The sequence below is a fragment of the Aethalodelphis obliquidens genome, unplaced genomic scaffold (assembly GCF_003676395.1).
Source record: "Aethalodelphis obliquidens isolate GAN/ISIS:26980383/991018 unplaced genomic scaffold, ASM367639v1 scaffold43, whole genome shotgun sequence".
Lineage (NCBI taxonomy): Eukaryota > Metazoa > Chordata > Mammalia > Artiodactyla > Delphinidae > Aethalodelphis > Aethalodelphis obliquidens.
This window is the reverse complement of record NW_020837987.1, coordinates 9931576-9959259: the sequence shown is the minus strand read 5'-3', so window position 1 is coordinate 9959259 and position 27684 is coordinate 9931576. Positions and strand designations below refer to the sequence as shown.

Below are 27684 nucleotides of genomic sequence, written 5' to 3'. Positions count from 1 at the left end.
CCCCACAGTAAGTGGGGAAGCTGCAGAGGGGGTAGGAGCCCTGAGGCTCCCCTCACTGTGTGACCTCCCCCCAACACACACACTATGGTATGGCAGTTATCCAACGAGACACAGCTGCACAGGTACACAAGAGACACATCACAGCCAGAGGATTCCACCAAGCATCATACTCACACATGACCATCACCCAGACAGCACAGATGCTGTGGACACACACGGACACCACCCCACCACTCACCACCAGTTTCACAATCACATTCCATCACACACCAGCTAATACCCTCCCACACACCCTACACTACCCCATCAAACAACCCCAGGGACTCACAAACATGCAGAAATGAAACACACATAGCACACACACCTTGCACACCCCATCACACCATAGAATCAGAGTCATAAAATGCCATGTAGATTAACACACACCCTCAAAACACAACCTCACAGATATGCACATCACGCACTCCATCAGAGCTGGCCTTAAACCACCTCACATAGAGAGCCATAACCACAAAATCCATGGACCCACAAACCAGTACACATCTACACTCAGCACCATAGCACAGGCCTCACACTGCCCCAGACACCACTTGAGGCTTTGTGAACACTGTTTCACGCAACATCACACACACTCCTCCCCAATATATCCGGGCATAAGCAAAGGCCCACAGTGCAAAATTGCCAAAGTGTTGCTAATTGTGAATGACAGACAAAAGGTGCACACAGACTCACACACAGCACAATAATTCACCGACACAGATCACACAACACCATCCCACACACCTCACACACTACACACATCATGTATCACAGTGCTATCTCATACACCTCTGTTGTAGCTCCAAACACACCCCCCATGCCCACACCCACACACCACACATCCCATCTTCGTATATATCTACACACACAGATGCACAGCCAGCACCCACACCCCAGGCCTGTCACATACACACAACACCCCGTCAGCCACCCACTGGAGCCTGAGGAGTTACAGCCTCCTACCCCCACCTCTCTGCTCTATGAGGAACACTCCCAGACTCTCCCTGAGAAGGGCAGAAGGGGCAGAGAGCAGGCAAGAGCCTGTCTCTGTAGCTTTCTCAGAATGTGGGTATCCTCCCCACCTATGGGAGTGGGGATGTGGGGGACAGGCAAGGGGCACAGAGTAAGCCTGGAGTATAGCAGGTGAGAGGGGAAGGTTAAGGACCTGGTCACCGAAATGTGTGAAAGGGTGAAGGCCAGAGGGAGACACACAAACTGAGAAAGACAAGAGTCAGAGATTCAAAGCCACAGAAAGATGGGCATGGACAGGGAAACTGGGCCAGAGAGTAAAAGGGGGCAGGGAGGTGGGTTCCTTGGCTTTCCCCGGCACCCAGAGCCTCAGCCCAATCCTGTACTCTGACCCATCCCCATCCCTCCCCGCTGTCCCTTGTTGCCATGGTAATAGGGAGGCCGCATTTGCAGCAAAGGAGGCTGGGCTTGCAGACCTGGCTTGTCTCCATGGAGACTGGGGAAGGGGGGAAGCCACATCTTCTAGCCCTGGTAGTTGCCCCCCTACAACTCTGTCCCCTTCCAGAGGGAGGGAGGGAAGGAGGGAGAACCTGTCAACATATTATCTTTTCCCCCTCCACCTTGTCCTACAGGGATGGGCTTGGACCATGGGAGGGAGATTGGGGTGACAGAGAAGCCTGGGGATGTCAGGATCCCAGGAGATTCTCAGCTTTCTCTCCTCCTGCTTTCCAGCTGGACTGGGGGAGACCCCGGTCCCCCACACCACATCCCAGACACAGGCTCATGTCCCGCCCTCATGCACTCCTCAGCCTGGTGAGACTGATGACTGTGCACCGTGTTCCCAGCGCGAGGCTTTGCGGAAGTTGGGTGAGGGGGGGAGGGAAGATTTACGAAGGTCACAGGGATGGATGGGGACAAGAGAACTCGGCAAGAGAGATGGAGGGAGAGACTAAGAGAAGAAATGGATGCACAGAGTTCAGAACCAGAGAGAGGCAAATAGGAACAATAAAACAGAAACACCAACAAAGACAGAGAGATGGGCAAAGACAGAAATGAGAAAACAGGCGTAAGAGGCAGATAAACAGAATTACTTAGTGAAGATGACAGAGACACGCAGGGACATAGAAAGCCAGGCAGACACGTTGGGCACACTGGGGAGACAGAGATAAAGACTGGGGAGACAGAGCAGAAATGGGGGTGGGGGAGACTCAGAAATGGGGAAAGACCCCAGAGGAGATCTGCTTGGTACTGGAACAGAGAGGGAGACAGACCAGAAATGTCTGCAATCATATTCTAATCACCTTGACAGACTGACAGTCCCGCCCAAGGGCAGAGACATTGATTAGTCTGTGAGAGATGTGGAAACGAGAGACCTTGAGACACAAGCTCATCCCCACACCTGTCTGGGCACACACACGGCAAGGGTCTGAGACACAGAAGAGGCCAGATGGAGACTGGGGGCGCTGTGTGCCAGGCGGGGTCCCCCGAAGTGTGGCCTGCCCAAACACTGAGAAGGCAGGCAGGTCCTGCAAGGGAGACAGGGCAATGCTGCGCTCCAGGACCGCCAAGCCCAGCAGGCCGGTGCTGAACGGACAGCTCCCGAGCTCTGGGCCCCCTGCCCGAGGGGCGGGGCCCAGCCTCGCTCCTTTCCCTCGCTTGCTCCCTCTCTCGGTCTAGTGTTCCTCACTGCTCGGGCCCCCTACTGTCCTCATCTAGTTTTCTACAGCTTCTTGTCTCACCTGTCTCTGTTCCACCTCAGTCTCTGCTTCTCTCAGCCCCAACTCCCCGGGTCTCTTATTAATATCCCTGTTTTCTCTGTCTCCACCTCGTCCCCTTCTCCATTCTGTCTCACCCTTCTCCCACCTCATCATGGTATGTCTCCCTGTGTCTCCCCCTTTGCCCTATTTCTCCATCTCTCTCTGAGCCCCCCCATAGTCTCTCCCCATCTCTACCCCATCTCTGTCTCTTCCCTTTCTGTCTCTCCGCCGTCCTCTCCCCATCTCTTTCTTTCTCTCCACCTCTCCATCTCTCCCCCTTCCACTTGGCCTCGTTTTGGTTCTGGCTGTGTGACCTTCACTTGTCCTTTCTCAGCTGCAGTTTCCACAGAAACCTCCAGTGGGGCGGGGGAGGGCGTGGACAGAAAGCAGACCCACCCTTCTCCCCGCTCAACCAGCCGTCAGCCTACCCCGCCCCACCTCCTCCCTCCCCCCGACTGGGATTTCTCACTTCCTCTCTTGGGGGCTGGGGAGGTACGTTCTCAGCAGAAACACAGGGTCACAGTCACACAGCTGAAGGTGGGTTCACGGATGTACACATATACACACATGCACATGACTACAAAGTCATGACAAATTACCCTGGCCCAGGCACACACTTGCCACCATACGGGCCACCCAGGCACCACCACACTGAACTGTTCACTCACCCTCCCCTCCCCCAGCCCCATCTGGTTGCTGTCTATGTCTCCTTTTCCTGGTGTCTCCGCCTCTCCAGATCCCTGTATCTCTCTCCATCTGTCTCAGGGTCTCTGTCGCAGCCTCCTTCTGTCCTGAGAGAAGGTCAGTGGAGAAGGGCCAGCTGCCCGGACCTGGGCTGACCTGCTGTCTGTGGGCAGGGCGGAGAATCGAGAGAGTGCAGGAGTGACTATCCAGTCTGTGGTTCTCAGCAGACTCCCTGGAGGGGGGAGCCCAAGCCTTCAGTGCCCTCGCACCCCTAGGAAATGAGACCCGGGTATCCCCAGTTTTGGGGTTTTGTTCTTTTTTTATTCCAACGGGGACTGGGGTGTGGCAGGGGGAGGGATGGGGGCCCAACTGACCCCCTCCCTGTGGGGGTCTCATAGAAATTCCGAGGTTTCTCCCCAAAAAAAAGAGAGAAAGAGAAGAGTCGAGGGGCACCAGGGGACACCCATCTGCCCAGAGGCTTCCCACTTCTCCAGGAGTGGGGAGGGCTGCGTTAAGTCTTGGGGAGCCCGAGCAGTCCCAGGATGGGGTTCTCCCCGCGAACTGCTTTCCGCTTCCGGGAACAGCCCCTGCAGTCCTCGGCCCCTGGAGTCCTCGGTTCCTGCGCGCCTCTTGTTCGCAGTGGGGGACGGAGTGCGGGCGTCCGCGGCACCCTCTGGCGAGTCCACTAGGGGGCGCAGGCAGGTTCCGGAGCCGAGCCTCAGACTTCATCGGGAACCAAAGGCAAAATCGTGGCGTCCGGCGCGCGGGGGCACAAGTCCCGTCCCTCGCCCACCAGGGAAGCGAGGGCGGCCGGGGCCTGGGGCGAGCCCAGTCCCTGCGGTCAGTCCGGGTGCCCGCCCGGCCCCGCCCATGATCACTCGTGCTCGGCCAGCTCGCGGGGGCCGGCGGGGCCGGTCCGGGACCGGGGCGGGCTGGTGGCTTCAGCGGGGGCGCCCAGGCCACGCGGGGGCGCGCCGGCTCCGGAGGCCCGCAGCGCCTGGATGCGCCTGCACTCCTGACAGACACGCACGTGGGTGCAAGGGGTGGGGGCGGGGGGCCGGGCCCCGCCGGGCGGTCCCGGATCGTCCAGGAGGCGCTGGGGGCCCCCGTGCGCGCTGCCAGCATCCCCGCCCGCGCCGGCGGAGTAGAGCTTGCCGTTGCTGAGGCGCATCTCGCGGACGGCGCGTAGCGACAGCAGGGCCCGGCTTGGGCCTCCCGGGCGCCGGCGCCGGCGAGAACGCGACGTCTTGCGGCAGGACACCGCGTGCCGCAGCTCCTGCAGCATCTCCTGGCACACCGACACCTGGGGGCGGCGCGGGGCGCGGTGGTCACTGCCTGCGACCTCCTTGCCGCCGCCCCTCGCCGCTCCTTTCCCCTCTGGTCCTCTCGGAAACCTCCACACCCTCTTGCTCTCCCCGCCCCACCTCTGTGTTCACCTCTCTTTCTCTTTCCTGCAAGCCCTTTCACCTCCTCTCTTCCACCCTTTCCTCATTTCCCATTCTCTTCCCTCACAGTTCCCTTATTTCCCCGTGCTCTTCCTGTCTCGTCTCTCCACCTCTCAACTCCTGTCTCTCCTCCACTTCTCGCTCCCGTCTCCATTCTTCTTTGGATTTGTTCTTAAATCTGCCCTTCACCTCCAGTCCACGCTCCTCTCTTCCTACTCCTTCCTCTTGCCTTTTCACTCGAAAGTTTATAACTGCTTCTAGTCCTTCCCTCGTACTCGTTCTCCATCCTCGGCCACTGATTCATGCACGCACTATTGCCAGACGTATTTGCTGACCGCCTACTGTGTTCCAGGCACTGTTTCAGGCACTGGAGATACAGCAGAGAACAAAACAGACAGAAGTCCCTGCCCTCATGGAGGTTATATTGTGCAGAGACAAAACATAAATATGTAAATATAAGTTGTATGTTAGATGGTGATGAGTGCTTTGGAGAAAAATTAAATTGGGAAAATAGGTGGGGTGGGGAGTGATGCTGAATTTTGAGATGGGTCCTTAGGGGAGACTCATTGAGAAGAGGAACTGCAAGTAGACAAACGCAGTGCAGGATGAGCTGCGTGGGGCCTGGCAGGAGGGAAGGCAGACCGTTCAGCTGGTTACAGGTGTGAGGTGCTGGAGGAATGTGGAGCAGGTCAGGGTGGCCAAGGTGCGGTGGGCAAAGGGGAGAGGGAGGAGGTGAGGTCAGGGGAGCAACGGGGGCCGGCTTGTGTAAGGCCCAGAGGCCACGGTAAGGGTTTGGCTTTTACTCTGAGCCAGACGGGAGCCACTGGAGAGTTTTAAGCATAGGACTGCTGTGCTTTCACAGGATCACTCTGCAGCTGTGCAGAGAACAGACTGTAGGGAGGCCAAGGGCAAGAGCAGGGGGCCCACTAGGAAGCTGCTACGGTCACCAGAGATCAGATAGAGGGCGTGAGAAAGAGGGAGGAGTGAAGGGTGACTCCACATATTTTGGCCTGAGCAACTGGAATGATGGCATTGCCTGACGGGTGGGCAGGAGCTCTGTGTTGGCCACATGACGTCACACACTACCTGGTGGACATCCACGTGGAGATGTCAAGTGTGGAGCTGAATTTACAAACCGTGGGCTCAGGGAGAGGTCCCTGTAAGGGATACACATTTGAGGGTTATGGTAGGCAGCCTCCAAGATCCTGCCCCTGGGGTGTTCACACCCTTGTGTAGTCCCCTTTGCCTTTGTATGAGGTTCACTCTGTGACCAACAGAATAAGGCTAGGTCAGCTGACATTTTGGCTTCTTCCCGACTCTCTCTTGCATCACTCGCTCTGGGGAAACTCAGCTGCCACGGCGTGAGGACACTCAAGCGGCCCTATGGAGAAGTCCCTGTGTGAGGAACCGAGGCCTCCTGCCAACTGCTATGTGAATGAGTGTATTTTTATTCTCTCTATCTTAGGATGTTTTGACATCTGAAACATCTTGCTAGCCAGGGAGAGACTGCCCTCCCAGAGCTAGCCAATTGTTAGGGATAGCAAAGGGCTGGGAACCTGCCTTTCACATGAAAACCAACCAATCCTGAGTCTATACACCCCCTTTATCTGACTCTCACACAACAAGCCAGTATTTCCCCTGCCCTAAATCAACCCAGGGCCGGGTACCAGACAATTAGAGACCACCCCTCTAGTCCAGAGCCTGCTGACAGTACGCACACTGCCCGGTCCTAAGCCGTTTCCTTAGCTGCCTTGCCCTTCTCATGGAAACCCCAATAAAGGCTCTGCCCTAGGTTTCTCTCTCCCCTCTTCTGCCTCCTGACCAAATCTGGTGCTTTCCTCGTGGCCCTGTGTGGCGTGGTAGGCCCCCTCCTGTCAGGCAATGTAAGTAATAAATTCTTCTTTCACTGGCATTGGCCTCTTCTGCTCAGTCACTTCCATAAATTAAAACCCCACAGGTACATTTTGAGACAGTGAGCCATCCTGGAAGTGGATCCTCCAGCCCCAGTCGAGCCTCCAGACAACAGCAGCCCCAGCCAACATCATGACCATGACCTTACCAGAGACACTGGGCAGCCAGAACCACCCAGCTAAGCTGCTCCCAGATTCCTGACCTATGGACACTGTGAACTGATAGAAGTTTGCTGTTTTAAGTTGCTAAATTGGGGGATAATTTGCTACATGGCAAAAGATAAATAATACAGGAGTCATCAGCATACAGATGGTCTTACAAACCATTTGGCTGGATGGGATCACCAAGAGAAGGGAGAAAGAGAAGAGAAGAAGTCCAAGGATCGAGCCCTAGGGCGCCCCAACAGAACAGTGCCCGAGAGGTAGGAGGAAAATGAGGCAGGAGCAGGGAAGCGAGCGTTGTGAGGAGAGAGTGATCGGCTGTGCTGAAGCCCATGGCTGCCTCACGATGATGAGGCCAGAGGCTCAGGCGCTGGATTTCAGATGCGGAGGTCGCTGGTGGCAAGATTGGCTTCAGAAGAGAGGTGGGGACAGGAGCTGGATGGGAGTGTGTCCAAGAAGGAATGGGAGGACAGAAACTGGAAACAGCAGAGGGACACACCCTGTCAAGGCTACAACAGAAGGGGAGAAATGGGGTGGTGACTAGGAGGGGAAACGGGGTCCAGAGAGGGTTCCTTGAAGATGGGAGAAATGACAGCACATCTGTATGCTGCCGGGCTTGATCCAGTAGAAGGAGAAAAGCTGATGATGCCGGAGGGAAGGAGAGAACAGCTGAGGAATGTCCTTGGGAAGGCGAGAGAGGAGGAGACAGGGCGCATGCGGAGAAGCCTTAGCGAGGAGCGTGGATGTTCATCTAGAGTCACTAACGGGGCGAGTGGAGAAAGCATGAGGGTAGGTGGATGTAGAGGTGGGGCTTGGCACGCTTTCCGACTCCTCTGCTTTTCTCAGGCCAGGAGAAGCAAGGTCATGGGCTCAAAGCAAGGAGGAGAGGGGGTTGGCTGGAGGCTGGCAGAGAGAGGGAAAGGTTGGAATCGCGGAGGAGCACGGGGGCCCGCGGGGTTAGCACTGGAGTATGGCTGGGGACCACCATGCCCGCGTGTGGGCTGAGACCGGCCAGCAAGTCTGCCTTCCTGCTGCCGCATTCAGCTGCATCCTCCTTGCCCCTGTCTCTCCTCCTATTTCTTCTTGCTTTACCACCTCATTCTTTCCCCATATCCTTCTCTCTCTGCCCCTCCACACTCCTTCCCCTGCATCCTCATCTCTGCCTGCGCCCTCTTCCCCCTCTGTCCTTCCTCATGTCCGTGGACCCTCTCTACCGCCTTCCGTCTGCTCTCACCTCTTTTTTTTTTTTTTCTGGCCGCACCGCGGCTTGTGGGATCTTAGTTTCTTCCCCCATCAGCGATCGAACCTGGGCCCTCTGCAGTGACAGCGCAGAGTCCTAACCGCTGGACCGTCAGGGAGTTCCCTGCTCTCACCTCTTCATGGACCTCCTGGACCCCTGGAGTCGCTCCGATCCTCTCACGTCCCCAGCTCCCAGCCCCCCAACCCTCGCATTCTTCCAGTAACGGCTCCCAATGCCATAGTGTTCACACCCCCTGCCCCTGGGGTCCCACTTCTTCCCACACACCCTTTGCCAGCCCCCTCACCTCTTCTGACTCTGCCGACCTCCGCGTGGACCATATGAATTCCATGACTGCCACGAAGACAGCAATGATGAGGCCACAGATGAGCACGACAAAAATGCCGCCGATGTTCTCCATGCCCAAGCCTGGGGGTGGAGGGGGAGAGCCAGGGGTCGGGCTGCGTGGGCCAGGGGTGGCAAGGGGCCTTTGGGAAGGGCACGGCGTGCAGGGGTGGCTGACCTTTAGCTCGATGGTCCTCTTCCTTGGGGCACCGGCTCCCCTCCCACCACTTGCGCTTCAGGATCTCCAGCCGGTTGTTCTCCTGAAGCTGCAGAATGGCCAGTGTGATCTCATCCCGGAACGGGGAGCCTGGACCGGGCACACGGAGGGTGGACGGTCATCGGGACCCTGGAGCCCTGCCGGCCCAAGCCCCAGATGTTCCCTCCCCTCTGCAGCTGCTCTCCTCCCACCTCTGCAGCATCCCCAGCATCTTCCCTGTCCACCTTCAAATCTGACTACTGCTCGTCACCTCCCCTGCAACCACCCCTGGGCCAAGCCCCAACTTGTCACATTTGTCACCGGTCCCCTCTCCCTGTGCCCCCCCCCACTCTCTCCCCGCCAGGCTCTTCTCAACACAGCAGCCAGAGGGACAGTTTCAGAAACACAGCCAGAGATCACGCCTCTCTGGTGCTTAAAACTCTCCAACGGCTCTGTCTGCAGCTAGAAAAAAAAATCTTCAAATGTTCAACAACATTCTGCATTCACTGGTCCCACCACCTGGGGCTCCCTTAGGACCTTTGCCTCTGCCTGGAATGTTCCTTCCCTCACTTCCTCAGGACTCTGCTCACAGGGTGCCTCAGGGGTTCTTCTCTAACTCTATTTAAAATGACAGCACGCACCCCACTCCCTGTCCATCTCTTCCCCTTATTTACTTCAGAGCAGTTGACACTGCTTGACATCACATTATAAAGCTATGTGTTTACTGTCTGTCTGCACCCCTAGTAGATGGCTGGAGGTGAGGGCTGAGCAGCTAGCTCCCCGCTGTGGCATCCCAGCAGCCAGGGCAGTCCCGGCACACAGTAGGACATCAGATCTGCCAAGTGAACGAATCCTCTGCGTGGCCCCAACCCTGGACCACCTCCCTCCTCTCTACCCTCAGATCCTCCCCTTAAACCATCCTTGGGCCCCACACACCCCACCCATATCCTACCCTCTACTCATTTCTTCATTTACTACTATAATTCTTGAGCATCTACCAGGCGCCAGGAACTAGGGATGCAGGCAAGTGGGGTGATTGGTATTTATCAGGCACCTACTATGTGCCAGACTTTGGTCCACAGAAGCGTACTTAAGTCTCACAATAATCCTGTGAGGCACGTGTTACCACCCTCATTATCTGCATGAAGCAGGTGACACTCTTGCCTGAGTCAGGGAGGAAGCTGGGATTTGAATCCAGGTTGTTGGGACTCCAGAGCCTGTCCCTCAAAGCACCAGGCTATACTGCTTCCCTGATACAGCACCGACCCTACCACAAAGCTGCTAAGATTTGGGGTAATTTGTTATGTAGTCATAGCTAAGAAATGCAGTGGTCATCAGAATATAGGTGGGTTTAAAAGCCGAAATGCCAAAATTTGGTGGCAAAATTGGTGGTGAGTTTCCAGCACCAAGCCCTGGAAAAGCATGTCCAAGTCTCCCTAGCAGATCCATCCATCATTCTTCCTCCCTCCCTCCTTCCCTCTCTCCCTCCCTTCCACCCATCCAGCAACATCCATTATGTTGCTGGACCACCTGCTCTGAGCCAGGCTGTGGGTTTGGTGCAGAGAATATGAAGTAAATAAACCCAGGTCCTCACCCTCGAGGGGCCCTCGGACCAATGGGGCAGGGCAGCAAGCCTCATGGCTCACGCGCACTGACTTGTGCACAGTATCACCGGGTTCTCCCAACAGCCCTCCAGGGCTGGAGCTGATCGTTCCTAGGCCTGTTCATATGCAGGTGGAGGGTGCAGAGGCTCAGGAAGGTGGCATCACCTTCCCAAGGCCACACAGCTAGGAGGCCACACACAGCACACCCAGCCTGCTCGGGAAGGGCCTGGCCTACTCCCTGGCCTGCTCACACAGCTTGGTTTCAGCTGCCTGGGGACCCACGGCCTCCCACCCCACCCCACTGCCGCCATACCCAGCGGCATGCCGATGCCGTAGCCCTTGGTGTCGAGGAGACCCCCGATCTGGGTGAGGTTGCAGTTGAGGCGCCGGTGGTACTCATTCATGGTGGACTCGAGCAGGAAGGCATAGCGGGAGTTGAGGACGCGTGCGATGCCCTCCTCTGTGCTCTTGACAAACACACTGGGCTGCTTCGACTGCATGTAGTTCCACATACGCTGGTACGTCTGGTACCGTGAATTCTGGGCAGAGGGCGCATGAGGGGAAGACGGGTGAGGGTCTTTCCACTCCTGCCTTTCCCCTGAGCCCTGTCCCCTGCCCTCTAGAAAGTCTCCCTCAACCCGAGAGAGCGGGGAGACCAGAGGAAGACAGGAAGAGCCGACGACAGAGGAGACGCACAAGACAGACAGACTGCTCAGGGCCAGACCCAAGCCAACCCCCCACCCACCAGCCCAGCGAGGATCCTGAGGACCGAAGGCTTGGGAAGACGCAGCCACAGCCTGTTCTTCAACCTTTTTCTCTCTTCCACCCCTGGGCCTCGGCTCGGCTTGACACCCAGCCCTGTCTTCCCAGTGTTCCCAGGCCTTATTCAGAGAAGCTGGGAGCAGATGCTCAACCATATACGCCCAGGGCCCAGCCTGCTTCAGAGAGACCTGTGTCCAAGCCAAACAGGAGAGCTTACTTCCTACGGCCCCGCGGGAACCTTCTGAGGAATGCACTGCCCTACCCTGCGCTGCTGTGCACAGCGGGGATCCCGAAACCAAGCCTGGGTGGCTCCGGGGGCCCCACCTGAAAGAAGGTCATGGTGGAACCAGCGTGGATGGTACCATACTCAATGTTGGTCTGGTCCGCCAGGTCGTCGGCCGACTCCACAGGCACCTCCATGCGCTGCACGGTGAGGAAGGCAGCCAGGTTGGCCGTGTAGGAGGAGATGATGATCAAGGTGAAGGCCCACCTGGGGGGGGGGAGGGGTGAGCTACAGGCTGGAGCCGCCACTGCCCCCCTGCCCCTGTGGCCATGCGCCCCACTGGTGGTGCCCCCTCAGTGACCCCAGCATCTAGAAGGATGACTGCTGACTAGTGGAGGGGCTGGGAGCATGGAATCTGGAGCCAGATTCCTTGGGTTTAAAATTGCTTTCAGAGGGCTTCCCTGGTGGCTCAGTGGTTAAGAATCCACCTGCCAATGCAGGGGACACGGGTTTGAGCCCTGGCCCGGGAAGATTCCACATGCCACGGAGCAACTAATTCCCGTGCGCCACAACTACTGAGTCTGTGCTCTAGACCCTGCGAGCCACAACTCCTGAGCCCGCGTGCCACAACTACTGAAGCCCGCACGCCTAGAGCCCGTGCTCTGCAACAAGAGAAGCCACCGCGATGAGAAGCCCGTGCACCGCAACGAAGAGTAGCCCCTGCTCACCGCAACTAGGGAAAGCCCGCGCGCAGCAACGAAGACCCAACACAGCCAAAAATAAATTAATTAATTAATTAAAAGAAAAGAAACGTTGATTTCCAAGGCAGAGCTGTCCTGAACCATGGCGAGCCCTTGGGTGTGGCAGCAGGAGGCTATGGCCCGTGTGCACATGAGATGAGGGGCCCAGGAGGGGAGTTCTGGCCGAGCTGCTGCTATTCAGGGGGCGGCCAAGTCCCTAGAGCACTGGCACCCACCCCCACCGCCCTACCACCAGCCCTGGCTTGCTGAATCACCAGGCCGAGGTCACATCTGGAGATTAAGAAACATCTGTTGAATGACTGAATGTGGGGGAAGACTCGGGGTGGAGACAAGAGTGAGCCTGAGGTCAAAGGGGTCAAAGGTGAGAGAGGGGACATGACTGTGGGCTTCCTGGGTGACAGCAATGGGAAGGGGCAGAGAACGCTCAGCTGGGGAAGAGGGTCCCTGACTGAGGAGCAGAAGGGATGGGCTGTAGAGAGCTGGTCACTGGTCCCCCACCTGACTGGGGGACTCGGCCAGATTTGTCACAGCGGGTCCCTTCACACCCTCTCAGCCACCTCCTCACACATGCCTCCCTCTCGTGCCCGGCTGGAATGCGCCTCCCTCTCTTTGGCAGGCATGCCTCTGTTTGCACCTTCAGATGAAACAGCCTAGATGGTACCTCCTCAGAGGGGCCCTTCCCGAGCACCCTCATTCTCTACTGTTCTCTTTCACTGCACCCTGTTTGGTTCTTCAATAGCGCAGTTTACATACATCTGATACATCATTATATTAAAAATGTTAATAAAGTTTAGTCGGGGTGTGTGGTAGGCAGAAGAAAGGCTTGCCCCCCAAAGATGTCTACATGCTCATCCCTGGAACTTGTGAATATGTTCCCTCACAGGGTAAAAGGGTCTTTGCAGATATGATTAAGTTAAGAGTCTTGAGATGGGGAGATTAGCCTGGATTATCCTGTTGGGCCCATGGAATCACAAGGGCCCTTATGCGGAAGAAGGAGGTCAGAGTCAGAGAGAGAGATTTGAAGACGTTATGTTGTTGGCTTTGAAGATGGAGGAAGGGGTCACAAGCCCAGGAACGCAGGCGGCTTCTAAAAGCTGGAAAAGGCAAGGAAATGGATTCTCCCCCAAAGCCTCCAGAAGAACTGGCCCTGCCAACAGCCTGATTTTAGCACAGTCGTATCTGTTTTGCACCTCTGACCTCCAGAATCATAAGAGAATAAATTTATGTTGTTTTTAAGCCACGAAGTTTGTGGTAATTTGTTGCAGCAGCAACAGGAAATGAATACAGGGTATAACTCCTGACATGATGCCAATTTCAAAATGTTAAAAAAAAAAAATCATCAAGATTCAAAAGTTTAGGGATCTCCCTGGCGGCCCAGTGGTTAGGACTCCGAGCTTCTACTGCAGGGGGCACGGTTTCGATCCCTGGTCGGGGAACTAAGATCCTACATGCCATGCGGCACATCCGGAAAAATTTAAAAATTAAAGAAAAAAAAACGTAGGGGCTTCCCTGGTGGCACAGTGGTTGAGAGTCCGCCTGCCGATGCAGGGGACGCGGGTTCGTGCCCCGGTCCAGGAGGATCCCACGTGCCGCAGAGCAGCTGGTTCCATGAGCCATGGCCGCTGAGGCTGCGCGTCTGGAGTCTGTGCTCCGCAACGGGAGAGGCCACGACAGTAAGAGGCCCACATACCACCAAAAAAAAAAAAAGAAAAGAAAAAGAACGTTTCAAAGCCCCGCTGCAACTAAGGAGCCCACGTGCTGCAACTTAGGAGCCCACATGCTGCAACTAAGGAGCTCTGGAGCCGCAACTAAGGAGTCCGCCGGGTACATCTAAGACCTGGTGCAACCAAAACAAACAAACAAAAAGTTTCAAAGCCAATGGACCAAGCAAATTGCAAACAACTGCCAGATGGTAGTTAGCCTCGCTTAGCTGGGAAAGAGAAAAACCTGCCACCGTTATGGTTAGTCCTGAACAAACAAGTTTTGAATCAAACAATATCTTCGGGACATATTCTTGGCATAAAATATGATGTCCTTGTGTTTATTTATCTGTTTATTCTCAGTTCCTTTGCCTCTTGAGGACTGATTTTCCACCTGCCTGAGTGCCTGGCACATGGAAGGGCCTGAGAAGCACCTCTTGCTGAATGACTACTGAGCATAGATCCTGACTGATGGGGAGGAGGCCCCATGCCTCAGTTTGCCCTGGAGAGGCACCCAGGGCCTACGGGGTGGGTGGCACTGGGGCGGGAGGCTGGCTCAGCCCAGCCCTGCCTCTAGCCAAATGCATGCTCTTTAGCAAACCACTTCCTCTCTCTGGGTCTCGATCTTCTAATCCATAAAACCAGAGAATATTCCTTATCCTAAGCATGCTCCTCGGCTTTCTGTGGTTCTAATGAGGAAAAGGAGCTGAGAAGAGTTATATGAACTGCAACCAAGCCCAGATGCTATTTCAAAGATAGGGTGGCAAATGTGAGTGCTTATGGAAGCCAGGCCAGAAAGTGACTGAAGGAGGACTTTCCTGGTGGCGCAGTGGTTAAGAATCTGCCTGCCAATGCAGGGGACACGGGTTCGAGCCCCGGTCGGGGAAGATCCCACAGGCCACGGAGCAACTAAGCCCATGTGTCACAACTACTGAGCCTGCACTCTAGAGCCCTCGAGCCACAACTACTGAGTCCGTGCACCACAACTACTGAAGCCTGCGCGCCTAGAGCCTGTGCTCCGCAACAAGAGAAGCCACCGCGATGAGAAGCCCGCGCACCGCAGTGAAGAGTAGCCCCCGCTCGCTGCAACTAGAGAAAGCCCACATGCAGCAACAAAGACCCAATGCAGTCAAAAAAATAAAAATAAAAAAAAAAAAGTGACTGAAGGAGGGAGAGAGGACTGAGGCCAGTGGAACAGGCATCGACGCCAGGTGGGAACGCCAGCCGAGCACTACCAGATCTCCCAAATCTTTGAGAAAAGTGAGAAATCTGAATTTGGGGAGTTTCCTGGTGGCCTAGTGGTTAGGATTCCGGGCTTTCACTGCTGTGCCCCGGAACAAAGATCCCACAAGCCGCGCAGCGTGGCCAAAACAAAACAAAAAGAGGAATCTGAATTTGTAAGTGAATTTACCCAATTTTTAAATGCCAACTAATTCAAAATCTTTTAAACTATGGGCCAGACACCACCAGTTGTCAGTGTCTGCTCTCTGACACATAGGTTCTTGGAGCTTGTCTTGGGGGCAAAATAAGTTCCGTTCAAAATAAGTTACTGGGTCTGGGTAATTCCCTGGCAGTCCAGTGGTTGGGACTTGGTGCGTTCACTGCTGAGGGTCCGAGTTCAATCCCTGGTCAAGGAACTAACATCCCACAAGCCATGCGAGGTGTGGCCAAAAACAAAAGTTACGGGATCCACGTGGGACTTTGAGGGAGCAGGTATCCCTGTCCAGGGCCTCAGCCTCAACGTCTGGACAGTGAAGGCTGTCCTGGCTCAAGGATTCCAGTGTCTCTGTGATTGCCCGGGCAATGTCCGAGACAGCAGTAACAATGCCAATACTGTCCTGATTATAACCCCTCCGGTCAGCAGAAGCACTTTCCCATCCCTTAGCCACACCGAATCCTTACAACCTGAGACATGGGCATTTTTATCCCCATTTATCAGATGAGGAGACTGAGGCATGGAGACCCAAGGTCACACAGCCAGTGAGTGGCAGAGGTGGGGCTCAGCTGCCCCCACCCCATTCCCTGTCACACAGCTTGTGTGGGACACAGGAATGGGCCCAGGCCTCAGAACCCCCCCGCCCTCCTCCCCACCTCCGTCAGCCCCGGCTGGGGCAGACAGGCAGCCTCTCACCAGACTCCGCTGACGCAGCGTGTGGACAGCGCCCGGGGCATGATCTCCGAGCCCTGCTGCATGAAGCCCCCCCACGGGGAACCAGAGGCTGTTGCCCAGCGTGTACTGATTCTCCAGGATGTGGGGACGTGCCCGCAGGCACGGGTGCGGGTTATACCACTCGTAGGGGCTCAGCCTGTGGAGAGACACGGGGAATGGGGAGAAAAAGGAGAGGAACAGAGGAAAGAGAGAGCCACCGTGATCAGAAGAGATGGGGGGACAAAAACGGAGGGGAAGATAGACAGAGATGGACAGAGAGAGACACACACACACACACAGAGAAACAGAGACAGTGCAGGCAAAAGGGGAGGGGGACAGAAAGAATGGGAAGGGGAGAGACCCAGAGAGAACCACGGAGCAAAAGTCAGAACCACAAGAAGGAAATACAGAGACAGGGCCAGAAAGGGAGAAGGGAGGGTGCAGGGAATCCAAGGCCCCAAGTGGAGGCCGAGGATGGTCCAGACAGACAACAGAAAGGTCAGGCATGGAGACCCCAGCTCGTGCTTCCTCCCCGCCCTCTCCTTCCCAGGCAGCAGGTAGTGGACTCACCTGGCGGCCAGGAACAGGACGCAGCTGACAGCCAGGTAGGCCAGAAGCATGAAGAGCCACACAGCAGGGGAGAAGGGGTCCAGGAAGGAAAAGTAGCCAGGCTTGCGGCCCTGGTGGGAGACGGAATGAGAGCCGGAGCCACACAGACCTGAGCCCCTCCCCCAGCCCCGGGGCCCATGAGCCCCACCGGCCCATCCGAGGTCCAGCCCACAGCCTCTGCCTCCCTTGGGTGTCCGGCCCCAGCACCAGCCCCCACCCCCACCTCCAGGGGAACTGTACCATGTGCACACGGTAGAGGATGCTGATTCCCAGGGTCATGAAGGGTTTGGAAAAGTCGATGACCTTCTCCCGCTCAGCTGTGATGGTGAACGCAGCCACAGCCAGGTCTGCCTTCTGCTGGAGGGGAAGCGGGGCGGGGGTAGATGGGCGGGCCAGGGAGACAGATGGGCAGTTAGAGAGAACGCACTGAGGGAGCGACTTAGAATATCAGAAGGTGAGAGAGAGGCAAAGAGAGAGGACAGCAGAAGGAGCCAGGGGACTGGCTCCAAGAGTGCACCTAGGGCCTCCAGCTGGACCCTTGTCATCTCACATCTGCTGTAAGCGGCTCCTGTGGCCTCCTTCCTGCCTGGCTGCCCTGCCTCATCCAATCTCTCCCACTCCCCAGTCAAGTTCATCATTAAGACCCTGCTTTATAAAACCTACCGCTGACCCCCACCACTCCCACCATGCCGGGGTCCTGAAGAGAGAGCCTGAGATTGGAGCTGAGATGCCTGGACGCTGACCCCTCAGGACCCTCTTGGAGCTTTGGTTTCTCTTCTGTATGAACAATTAACAGGGAATATTTATCAAGCGCTTACTGTGTGCCAGGCTCCATGCTAGATGTCACTTTATATAGATTATCTTGTATAATCCTCTTAACAGCTCCCTGAGGGCCACTACTAGGCCCATTTTATAGAAGGGGAAACTGAGGCTCAGAGAGGCAAAGGCACTAGGGAGGAAAGGCAGGGGCTGGGGACCATAAAGCAGAGACATGACCTCCACTCTCCTGCCCCTGGCAGACACCAGGGACCTAGATGTGTGCATGAAGCCACCCCTGACACACAGGACCACGCCCGGCTCAGTTGAGGTAACGATCTCAGGAGAAGCTGCACGTGGTCTTGAGTCGGGGAGGGGTGGCTGGGGTCCAGGTCTGAAGTGGTGAAGGGTGGGCAGTGGGTGGGGTATGGCGGAGAAAAGGGTGTGTGTTGGGGTCTCGCTGACACACCGGAATGCCTGATCCAAAGAGGCCATCTTGCTCTTGGCCAAGTGCACATCAGCCAGTCGTTAGCTGTGGGCAGGACACAGGCTGGGAAAAAACCTGGCACTTCTCACACACACACACACACACACACTGCACACGTGAGCACTGTACCCGGTCAGGTCTACACCACCATGTGCACACCGTGCCATATCCACACATGCGTGCCCAGACACAGGCTGACCCAGTGACATACTGTCCACGTGGACTCAGGCAGACAAACCCGTGCCCTGCACGCGAGTGTAGGGAGGAGTGATGACATCGTGGGGGGCATTCCCTAGAGGCACAGTGCACACACCCAAACACGTGGGCTCACGTGTGCACATACATGACAGAGGGGGCAGGGTGCTGGGAAGAGCCGCGGGTGGGAGTAGAGAGCCCTGGCTCTGCCCCAAGCTCACTGGGTGACCAGGGGCAGGCGCTTGCTTCCATGTCTCTGGGCCTCAGTTTGGTCCTCTGTAAAACTGGGCGGGAGGGGAGCGAGTTGTCTCCTGGATTTGGAACCCGGCTCCCAGGACGCTCCTTCCAGGCATACTGATTCCATCGCCCAGGGCTCAACTGGGCCCCAGCACTGACTCCAAATTCAAGTAGAGTCCTCCCCCTGGGGCTGAAATAAGAGTCAAGGTCCTGGATCACTGGCCTGGGAGGAGGGACACACTCACCCCCCAAGGGGCTGAGACTGAGACCACATGGTAATACAGACTAGGACAGAACTGGGGTGGGGAGAGAGGGCACAGGCCCCAAAGATACTGCAAAGAGACATGGCACAGGCTGAAAAGAAAACCAAGGTCAGGGAGAGATCACGTGGACCCAAAATGAAATCCAGGGTCTAGGAGAGAAGAGATCTGAAAGGCAATTCGATGTCAGGGAAAGAGGACAGACCCAGAAGATTAACCAAGAGTAGAGAGAGACAGCATAGATGAAGCAACTATGGCAGGGTGAGAGAGAGATGGCACGTCCCCAAGGCAGAATCCAGAGGCGGCCATGTGTGGCAGGGGCCCAGAACGCACTGGATTCAGAGCATACCCCTGGGAATTCCTGGGTGTTGAGAGTAAGGAGTGGTTCCCCCCCCCTTTTTTTTGGCCACACCCCACGGCTTGTGGGATCTTAGTTCCCCAACCAGGGATCGAACCCGCGCCCTCGGCAGTGAAAGAGCAGAGTCCCAACCACTGGACCACCAGGGAATTCCCGGTTTTCTCCTTTCTTGTGCACTTGCCACTCTCGTGACTAATATGTGAATCGTTGTGAACAATGTTAGCTAATACAGGAATCTTTATTTTTATGCACCCACAGGAGGTCTGTCCTGGCAAAGGCCCCCCACGATAACCCATCAGCCTCCTCACTGGACCCCTGCCTCTGCTCATAACACGCCCCCCATCCAAAATGATAGTCACCTGTTTAAAAACCCTTGGGTGGCTTTTCCACTGCACCTAAGACAGTGTCCAGGGTGGCTGGAGCAGAAAGGGGGGGTGGGGTGGGAAATGCAGCAGAGTGGGGACCAGAGCCCTGCAGGGCCTTGCAGGCCAGGAGAAGGGGGCCGGATTCTACCCCAAGGGCAACAGAGGACATCACATCAGAGGGTGTGTGCAGCGGAGGGTAACATGATCTGGCCACCCTGAGAACAGACCACAGGGGCAAGAGTGGAAGCTGACTAAAGATGCCCACAGAGGTGCTGGGGGTGGGGCTAAGTAGAGGTGGAGAGGAGGTGGTCCGATTTGAGATGAATTCCGAATGGAGGACAGACAGATCCTTAAATGCTGCAAGTTCTTCTAGACCCCTCTCAGAGTCTTGGGAACCCCTGCCCCCTTTCCACCTCCTCCTCTTCCTCCTTCATTTCCCAAAAGGGACACCTGTTCCTTAGAGAAGACTTCCCTCCCCAAGGGAACCCTGACAGTTTAATCTCTGGGATGAAATCAGGAAGAATCCAAATGATAAGCCACCTGTAGAAATGACAGGGGGATTGTCTAAATGCCTAAAAACCAACCAAAGCACTTGTGACTGTCCCTCTGCCCCAGCCCGCCCTATACACCAGCTCTGTGCAAACCATCTGTGCTGTGCCGTCAGCTCCCTGACAGGCTCTGCCAATAGGGGGCACTAGAGGAAGGCTGCAAGGCTGGAGGAAGGACAGTTACCTGCTCCTTCTGGTCTACTCTCGGGTCCCCAGCCTTTCTGCGCCAAAGGCAGCAGCATTTCTTCCACAGGGCGGCAGACAAGTTCAGCCTGCAGCTTCCCAGCACTTGCAGAACCAGCCTAGCCCAGCCTTTCTTGGGGCACCAGCACCAGCTGGCGAGTGCCCCCTCCTCGGGGTCTGAGTTTCCGCCCCACAGAGCCCTTCCTCTAAGTTTCTGAGTTTCAGCTCTTCTCTGTTCCTTCAGAACTTGAGACAGAGCCACTTCCTGCCTTGCTACCTCCTTGATGCCTGAGAGAGAGCAAGGGTGTGTAAACTATGGCCCTCAGGCCAAGTCCCAACTGCCCGATTTTGAAAAATAAAGTTTTATTGGAACACAGCCAGGCGCACTTGTTTAGGTATTGTCTACAACTGCTTTCCATACAATGGAAGAATTGAGTAGTGACAGAATGACCTGGAAGCCAGAAATATTTACATGTGGCCCCTTGCAGAAAAACTGCTGATTCCTGCCTTGGACTTCAACTTTTACCCTCTCAGTTAACTAGTTAGCAACTTTATTCCTAGTAAATAATTCTCTTCATTCAAATATCTGGGGACTTCCCTGGTGGCCCAGTGGTTAAGAATCTGCCTTCCAATGCAGGGGATGCGGGTTTGATCCCTGGTCAGGGAACTCAGATCCTACGTGCCACGGGGCAACTAAGCCCATGTGCCACAACTACTGAGGCTGTGTGCCACACCTAGAGAGAAGCCCACGGGCCGCAACGAGGAGCCTGCACGCTGCAGCGGAGATCCTGCGCGCCGCAACAAAGATCCCGCATGCTGCAACTAAGACCCGATGCAGCCAAAAATTAAATAAATTAATAAATATTTTTAAAAACCCCACAAATATCTGGAGTGATTAGTTTCCCCGTAGACCCCTGACTGATGCCAAAATGACAATACCCAGGTGACATGAGCGCTCAGGTCACGGGGTCACTCACTGTCCATGGGCAGGTGTTCAGTGTCTAGCAGGTAATGAGCAGTTTCTCAAAAGGAGAATAGTATCTGCAGAAAACAGCATGATTTGCTTCAAAACCCTAGAGGTCTGCATGCGAGTCACCTCTTGGTGCCTGCTTCCCTATTTGCCACCAGCACTCTACACTTCCCGGGGTCTGCCGGGTCATCAGGCCCAGGTGGCAGATCAGCTTGCATGAAGCCAGGACCTGCTGCAGAGCTTTTGCACGCTCTGGGCCTCCCTCAACATGGAAAGCCTTGCAGGTTGTTTGGTAAAGGGATTAAAGCAGCACACACAAGTTATACCCAGGTATAAGTTGTTGCTCAAATCCAAAAACCCCACCAGATATCCGCAATACCAGACAAACAGCAAAGGTCTGAGTTTCAGCTCTATGGGGACCCTCGTCTGAGTTTCTAAGGTTTAATCTTTCCAACTTCTTCCCCTTTCCCCTTAGCCCTCGGGGTGATGGCTGCTTCCTCCAGCTGCTACCTTCAGGATCCATTAGATTTCTTTTTACTCTTTCAGTTAGTGGGTTAACAACTTTACATCTAGTTAACAATTTTTTTTTTTTTTTTTTTTGGCTGCACTGTGTGGCTTGCAGAATCTTAGTTCCCTGATCAGGGGCTGAACCTGGGACCTCAGCAGTGAAAGCATGGAGTCCTAACCACTGGACCGCCAGGGAACCCCTAGTTAACATTTCTTTGTATTAAATTCTCTCTGTTCAAATAGCTGATAAGAGGGGAATTCCCTGGCGGTCCAGTGGTTAAGACTCCGAACTTCCACTGCAGGGGGCACGGGTCCGATCTCTGGTCAGGGAACTAAGATCCCACATGCCTCGAGGTGCAGCCAAAAAAAAAAACAACAACAAAACAAAGAAACAAACAAATATAGCTGATATGATTCTGTTCAAGTAACTGGCGCTGTTTTGTCTCCAGACTGGACACTGACTGACTGGTATCAGCCGTGGGTGTATTGCCAACCTCCTCACTAAATGTTATTTCAGACTCATAAGATCTGATCAGCAAAATGTTGCCAATGTGATGGACCAGCGTCAAGAGACCAAGTTCTCGGTGTTCTATATCGGGGTCCCCAACCCCTGGACCGTGGACCGGCACCGGTCCGCAGCCTGTTAGGAACCAGGCCGCACAGCAGGAGGTGAGCAGCGGGCGAGTGAAGCTTCATCTGTCGCTGCCCATGGCTCCCCATCGCTCGCATTATCGCCTGAACCATCCCCCCGCCAGTCTGTGGAAAAATTGTCTTCCACGAAACCAGTCCCTGGTGCCAAAAAGGTTGGGAACTGCTGGTCTATATGATGGCAGAAAGCAAGAGAGTTGATGTCAGCCTGAGGCAAGACTGAAGGTTTATACTCCTGGCTTCTGGTGGTCCTTGGAAAGTGGTATGGAGGAAAAAGCATTTGCTAGGTCAGTAGCTCACACCAGCTGCCAACGGCTGTGTTGACTTGCTCCAGTAAAGATACTTCATTTGGGCCAGCATCTGCGATTGGAGTCACCACCTGATTGCATTTACAAGAATCCACAGTCATTCTCCAAGATCCAGCTGCCTTCTGCACAGACCAAACAGGCTAGTTGAACAGGGATGAGATCACTACCCCTGCTTCTTTCAAGCCGTTAATGGCGGCACTAACCTCTGCAATTCCTCCGAAGGATGTAGAATTGCTTTTGGATTACTATCCTGGGAAACAGGGGGAGTTCTAGGGGCTTCCACTGGCTCTTTCTACCGTAATGACCCTGACTCCACAGGTCAGAAAGCGTATTCCAGTTATACAACCAGGACCTGGAAAAACACAGAGTGAGTCCAAGGGCCTATCAGGCCCACTCTGAGTGGAACTTGGGCTCAGACTCCATTTATCACTTGGCCACATAAACCCTACTGTGGTCCACCAGACAAAGCAGGAAAAATCAAAATGACTTGCCATCTATGAAAATGACAGGAGGTTGTCTGAATATCTAAAAATCCATCAAAAGCCTCAGTGCCAAGAAGGAGCCTGTATAGAAACTGGTGTTAAAAAAGAAAAAAAAAAAAAAAAAGAAACTGATGTAGTCTTTCTGGAAAGCAGTTCAACAGTATATAACAAAAGCCATACGAAGGGTTTTCCTCTTTCACCTGGTAATTCTATTGAGATTCAATCCTAATCAGCTACAATGCAAGCCAAGCTTTCGTGCATAAAGATGTTTGCTTATGGTTGTTTTTAACAGCACAAACAAACATCTAAAAATACCTGGAAACAACTAAATATAAAAGATGCTTCAATAAATTACAGTACATCCACATGGGAGTTAATATGCAGCCATGTGACATTCTGTTTAGCTTAAAACAATGAGATATTTTTAGCCTCTCAGATTGGCAAAGGTTTTTTTAAAAGATTGATAATACCCATTGTTGGCAAGAGTGTGGAAAACTTGACATTCTCGTGAACTTCTGGTGGGAATATAAATTGGTGGAACCTTTTTGAAGGACCATTTGGCAGTATATACTTAAAAAACATTCATACCCTTTGAACCAGTGCCTCCACCACTTGGAACTTATCCCTCAGGAATACCCCCACCAATCCAATTGATGGTAGCATTGTCTATGCCTGCAAAAACTGGAGACCACCCAAATATCCATCAATAGTGGACAAGTTAAATAATTCATGCTCAGTCACACAAGGAAATTCTTTTGTCTCCCCCTTGAATTTCAAATAGGCATCTCAAACAACCCACGCCCAGAGATAATTCTTATCTCCCCGACCCCCGACCCCACCAAGCTTCTCCTCCTATGTCCTCCCCACGGTGGAAACTGGCCTTGCCATTGGCCCAGCTGCTTAGCCAAACCCTGAGTCACTCTTGATTCCTCTCACCCTCTGGCACACATCCCACCTGGTGGTACACCTGACACAGCTACCACTCGAGCACAAGCCAGCATCTTCTCTCTTCCACACCTTCCAATGGACCCCCTTGTCTCTACTCTTGGTCCACTACGGTTATTTCTCAGCAGCCAGAGTAATCATTTTTAAATGATTTTGAAATTAAATCAAGGTCCTCTATCCATACAATGGAATATTAGTCAGCCCTAAAAGGCAGTACTCATCATTTTACAGCGTGGATGGACCTCAAGCACATCATGCCGTGTGAGAAGCCAGACACAAAAGGCCACATATTGGCTGATTCCATTTATATGAAACGTCTAGAATAAGTAAATCCATGGAGACAGAGAGCAGAGTGGTGGTTGCCGGGAGCTGGGGAAGGGGGGAATTGGGAGTGACTGCTTAATGGGTTCGGGTTTCCTTTGGGGGTCATGAAAATGTCTTGGAACTAGATAGAGGTGATGGTTGCACAATACTGTGAATATACTAAATGCCACTGAATTTGGTTAATTTTATGTTATATGAATTTCACCTCAATAAAAAAAAAAGAATAGGGCTTCCCTGGTGGTGCAGTGGTTGAGAGTCCGCCTGCCGATGCAGGGGACGCGGGTTCGTGCCCCGGTCCGGGAAGATCCCACATGCCGCGGAGCGGCTGGGCCCGTGAGCCATGGTCGCTGAGCCTGCGCGTCCGGAGCCTGTGCTCCACAATGGGAGAGGCCACAACAATGAGAGGCCCGTGTACCGCAAAAAAAAAAAAAAAAAAAAGAATAAATAAGTTAGATCATGGCACCTTCCAGTGACTTCATAACACAATAAAAACAACATCCAAAAAGGAGAAAAGGGACTTCCCTGGTGGCACAGTGGTTAAGAATCTGCCTGCCCATGCAGGGGACACAGGTTCAAGCCCTGGTCCAGGAAGATCCCACATGCTGCGGAGCAACTAAGCCCGTGTGCCACAACTACTGAGCCTGCGCTCTAGAGCCCGTGAGCCACAACTCCTGAAGCACGCGCGCCTAGAGCCCGTGCTCCGCAACAAGAGAAGCCATCACAGTAAGAAGCCCAGGCACCGCAGCGAAGAGTAGCCCCCGCTCTCTGCAACTAGAGAAAGCCTGCGCGCAACAATGAAGACCCAACGCAGCCAAAAATAAATAAATTAATTAATTTAAAAAGGAGGAAAAAAGGGGGGGTTGATTCCCTGGCCATCCAGTGGTTGGGATGCGGTGCTTTCAATTCTGGGGCCCGGCTTCAATTCCAGGTCGGGGAACTAGGATCCTGCAAGCCACTTGGCTCGGCCAAAAAGAAAACAACAAGAACACGCAAACTCCTTACCTGCAAGGCCCTGGTAACTCAGGCTCTGTTGTGGGACCTCCAGCTTACCCCTCACCCACTCTCCACAAAACTCTGTGAGGGAGGGAACATCATTCCCACTTCAAGAGGGGAAGCTAGTTCAGAGAGATGAAATGGCTCACCAGGGACCACACGGGAAAGCGGGCAACCTGAAGCTGGCTCTGTCTGGCATCTAACCAGCCCACAGCTGTAGTGGACACCGTGGTGGCCGCCCAGACCCTCCTTCCGGATCAGGCACTCATGGTACCAGGTGTTGGTGGCTGATTGCTCTGTAGGTGGAAGAACCCCTTTGCCCCAGGTCCTGACCCTCCCCGAGGACAGCCCTCATCCAATGACGTGTCGGTGGGGGGCATAAAAGCCTTCCCCCTTACCTCAGGGGGATGTCTTTTTTTTTTTGCGGTACGCGGGCCTCTCACTGCTGTGGCCTCTCCCGTTGCGGAGCACAGGCTCCGGACGCGCAGGCTCAGTGGCCATGGCTCACGGGCCCAGCCGCTCTGCGGCATGTGGGATCTTCCTGGACCAGGGCACGAACCCGCGTCCCCTGCATCAGCAGGCGGACTCTCAACCACTGCGTCACCAGGGAAGCCCAGGGGGATGTCTTTGATGGCCATCCCAGCGCCAGAGCTGCCCGTGGGACGGCTGAGGTCCAGTCATGACTGCAACACAGCTCAACTCCTCCCTCTGCCCAGGCCTCCTCCTCCACTCGCTGCTTTCCAAGGGCACCGCACACACCTGCCTGCTAATCTGCACCTCGGAATCTGCTCCCTGGAAACCCGACCTAAGATATCTGCCTAGTCCTTTAGGGCCAGACCGGAGGGCCCCGGGGGGTGACAGCTAAAGCCTGTGAGTGATAGGTCAGACTTGCCTCGTACAGAGATCCTACTGGAGGACAAACTGGAGTGGAGAGAGACAGGAGGCCAGGAGGCCCAGGAGGAGGCTGGTGAGAGGGGCGGGGCCTGAATTCACAGCACAGCGGTGATGGCAGGGAGAAAGGTAATTCCAGCAGTGGCCACTGGGTGGAATAAATGGACCATAATTCGAGACTGGCCTACAAGCCCTGAGCCTGGCTGGGAGGGGGGGGGGGGTGGGGGGGCGGTGGCTGGGGGGATGCTGGTGCCCTGGGCTGTCTTCCATCTGTCTTCCATCTTCACTTGTCAGCTCTGGGCCAGCCTGCTGGGGTGCCAGCCCTGGCTCTGCCTGTCACTAGCCATGTGGCCTGGACAGTATCTTGGTGCCTTACTCTGTCCATTAGAGAAAACTGGGCAAACACCAGGCCTTCCTCAGGGGGTGCCTGTGAGGAGTCAAGGAGTTAACACAAGTTCATACGGTTCGGACAAGGGCCTGGCACGGTGTGAGCACCACCTTGACCACTCTAGGCTTCCCAAGTACCTGCTGGGTGTCTGGAAAGGACACAGGCCTTGGGTCAGTCACACCTGGCTGCAGCCCTGCGTGTTGGGGGCAAGTCCGTTCACTACTGAGCCCCTGATCTCACATCGGTAGGAGGGCAGTGATCCTCTGGGCCAGGAAGGATTATTAGAAGAATTAAGTAACACTTGCAAAGTTCCTGGCGCGTGGCGTGAAGTCCATGAACGTCAGCTGCTGCTGCTGTGAGGACAGTGCTGAGTATCTGTGCGAAGCTCAGTGTACTTGGCCATCCCACAGCAGGCAGCTGAGCCTTGCAGAGGCCAAACTCCGCCCATCCTTTGCACTCTCAGCCTGCTCCTCCTCCAGTGTTCTCTCCCTAAATGTCATCGCCATCGCCCAGCTGCCCAAGCCAGAAACAGAAGGAACGCTCACGTCCTCTCTCCTCCGCCCCCGCCACAGGCGGTCACCAAGTCCTGGCCCTCTCCAGCCTCCCCTGACCTCCCCGCAGGCCATCGAGCAGCCCCGATGATTCTGTTTCCTCATTTGAGCCAGCTCAGCCCTTTGTGTGCAGGGGGTGCATCCCATGGACCTCTGGCTGCAGGCCAAAGTCTTTAACCGTAAGAGCAAGGCCAGGCCAGGCCACTGAATCCCCAAGGTGTATCACAGGGCCTGGTATACAGTAGGCACTCAATAAATACTAGCTGGCTGGAGGACGGACGAACGCATGAATGTATGTATGTGCTGGCAGGAATAACACTAACGATAGCACAGGCACACAGCACCCACTACCTGCCCGGCCTTGTTCCAAGCCCGTACATGGATTAACGCATTTCATGCTCACAACAGCCCTATGTGCTAGCATTTGTTATTTCCCCAGTTTTACAGGGAGGTTATGTAACTCACCCAAGGTCACACAACAAATGCTCAGCAGAGACTCAAACAGGACGCAGGACCACAAGAGCAGTAACCAATGAGAAAAGCTCCCAGCCCTGCTATGCTTACCCCAGGCACCTTCACACTAAGTCCTAAGGGAAGGCTCGAGGCACAGGGAGTTAAGACTCTTGCCCAAGGTCATACAGCTGTAAATAGGACTTCTTTGTTGATGAATAAACAGATGTCCAGTTGACGGTGACTTTGGCTGGGGAGGGCTGCTCTCCTGGAGTCTTATTTCTGG

General features: G+C 54.7%; 1 protein-coding gene across 1 annotated transcript in view; it reads right to left on the bottom strand.

Moving 5' to 3' along the window:
* Positions 1-3758: 3758 nt before the first annotated feature.
* The window catches only part of GRIK5 (glutamate ionotropic receptor kainate type subunit 5), a 57467-nt gene continuing 33541 nt past the window's right edge, over positions 3759-27684 (bottom strand). The window contains 9 exon segments of the mRNA XM_027079688.1: positions 3759-4752; positions 8511-8632; positions 8727-8855; positions 10662-10887; positions 11435-11600; positions 15926-15996; positions 15998-16100; positions 16514-16623; positions 16793-16906. Coding sequence (XP_026935489.1) covers positions 4324-4752; positions 8511-8632; positions 8727-8855; positions 10662-10887; positions 11435-11600; positions 15926-15996; positions 15998-16100; positions 16514-16623; positions 16793-16906 — 1470 coding nt within the window. The 3' untranslated portion in view covers positions 3759-4323.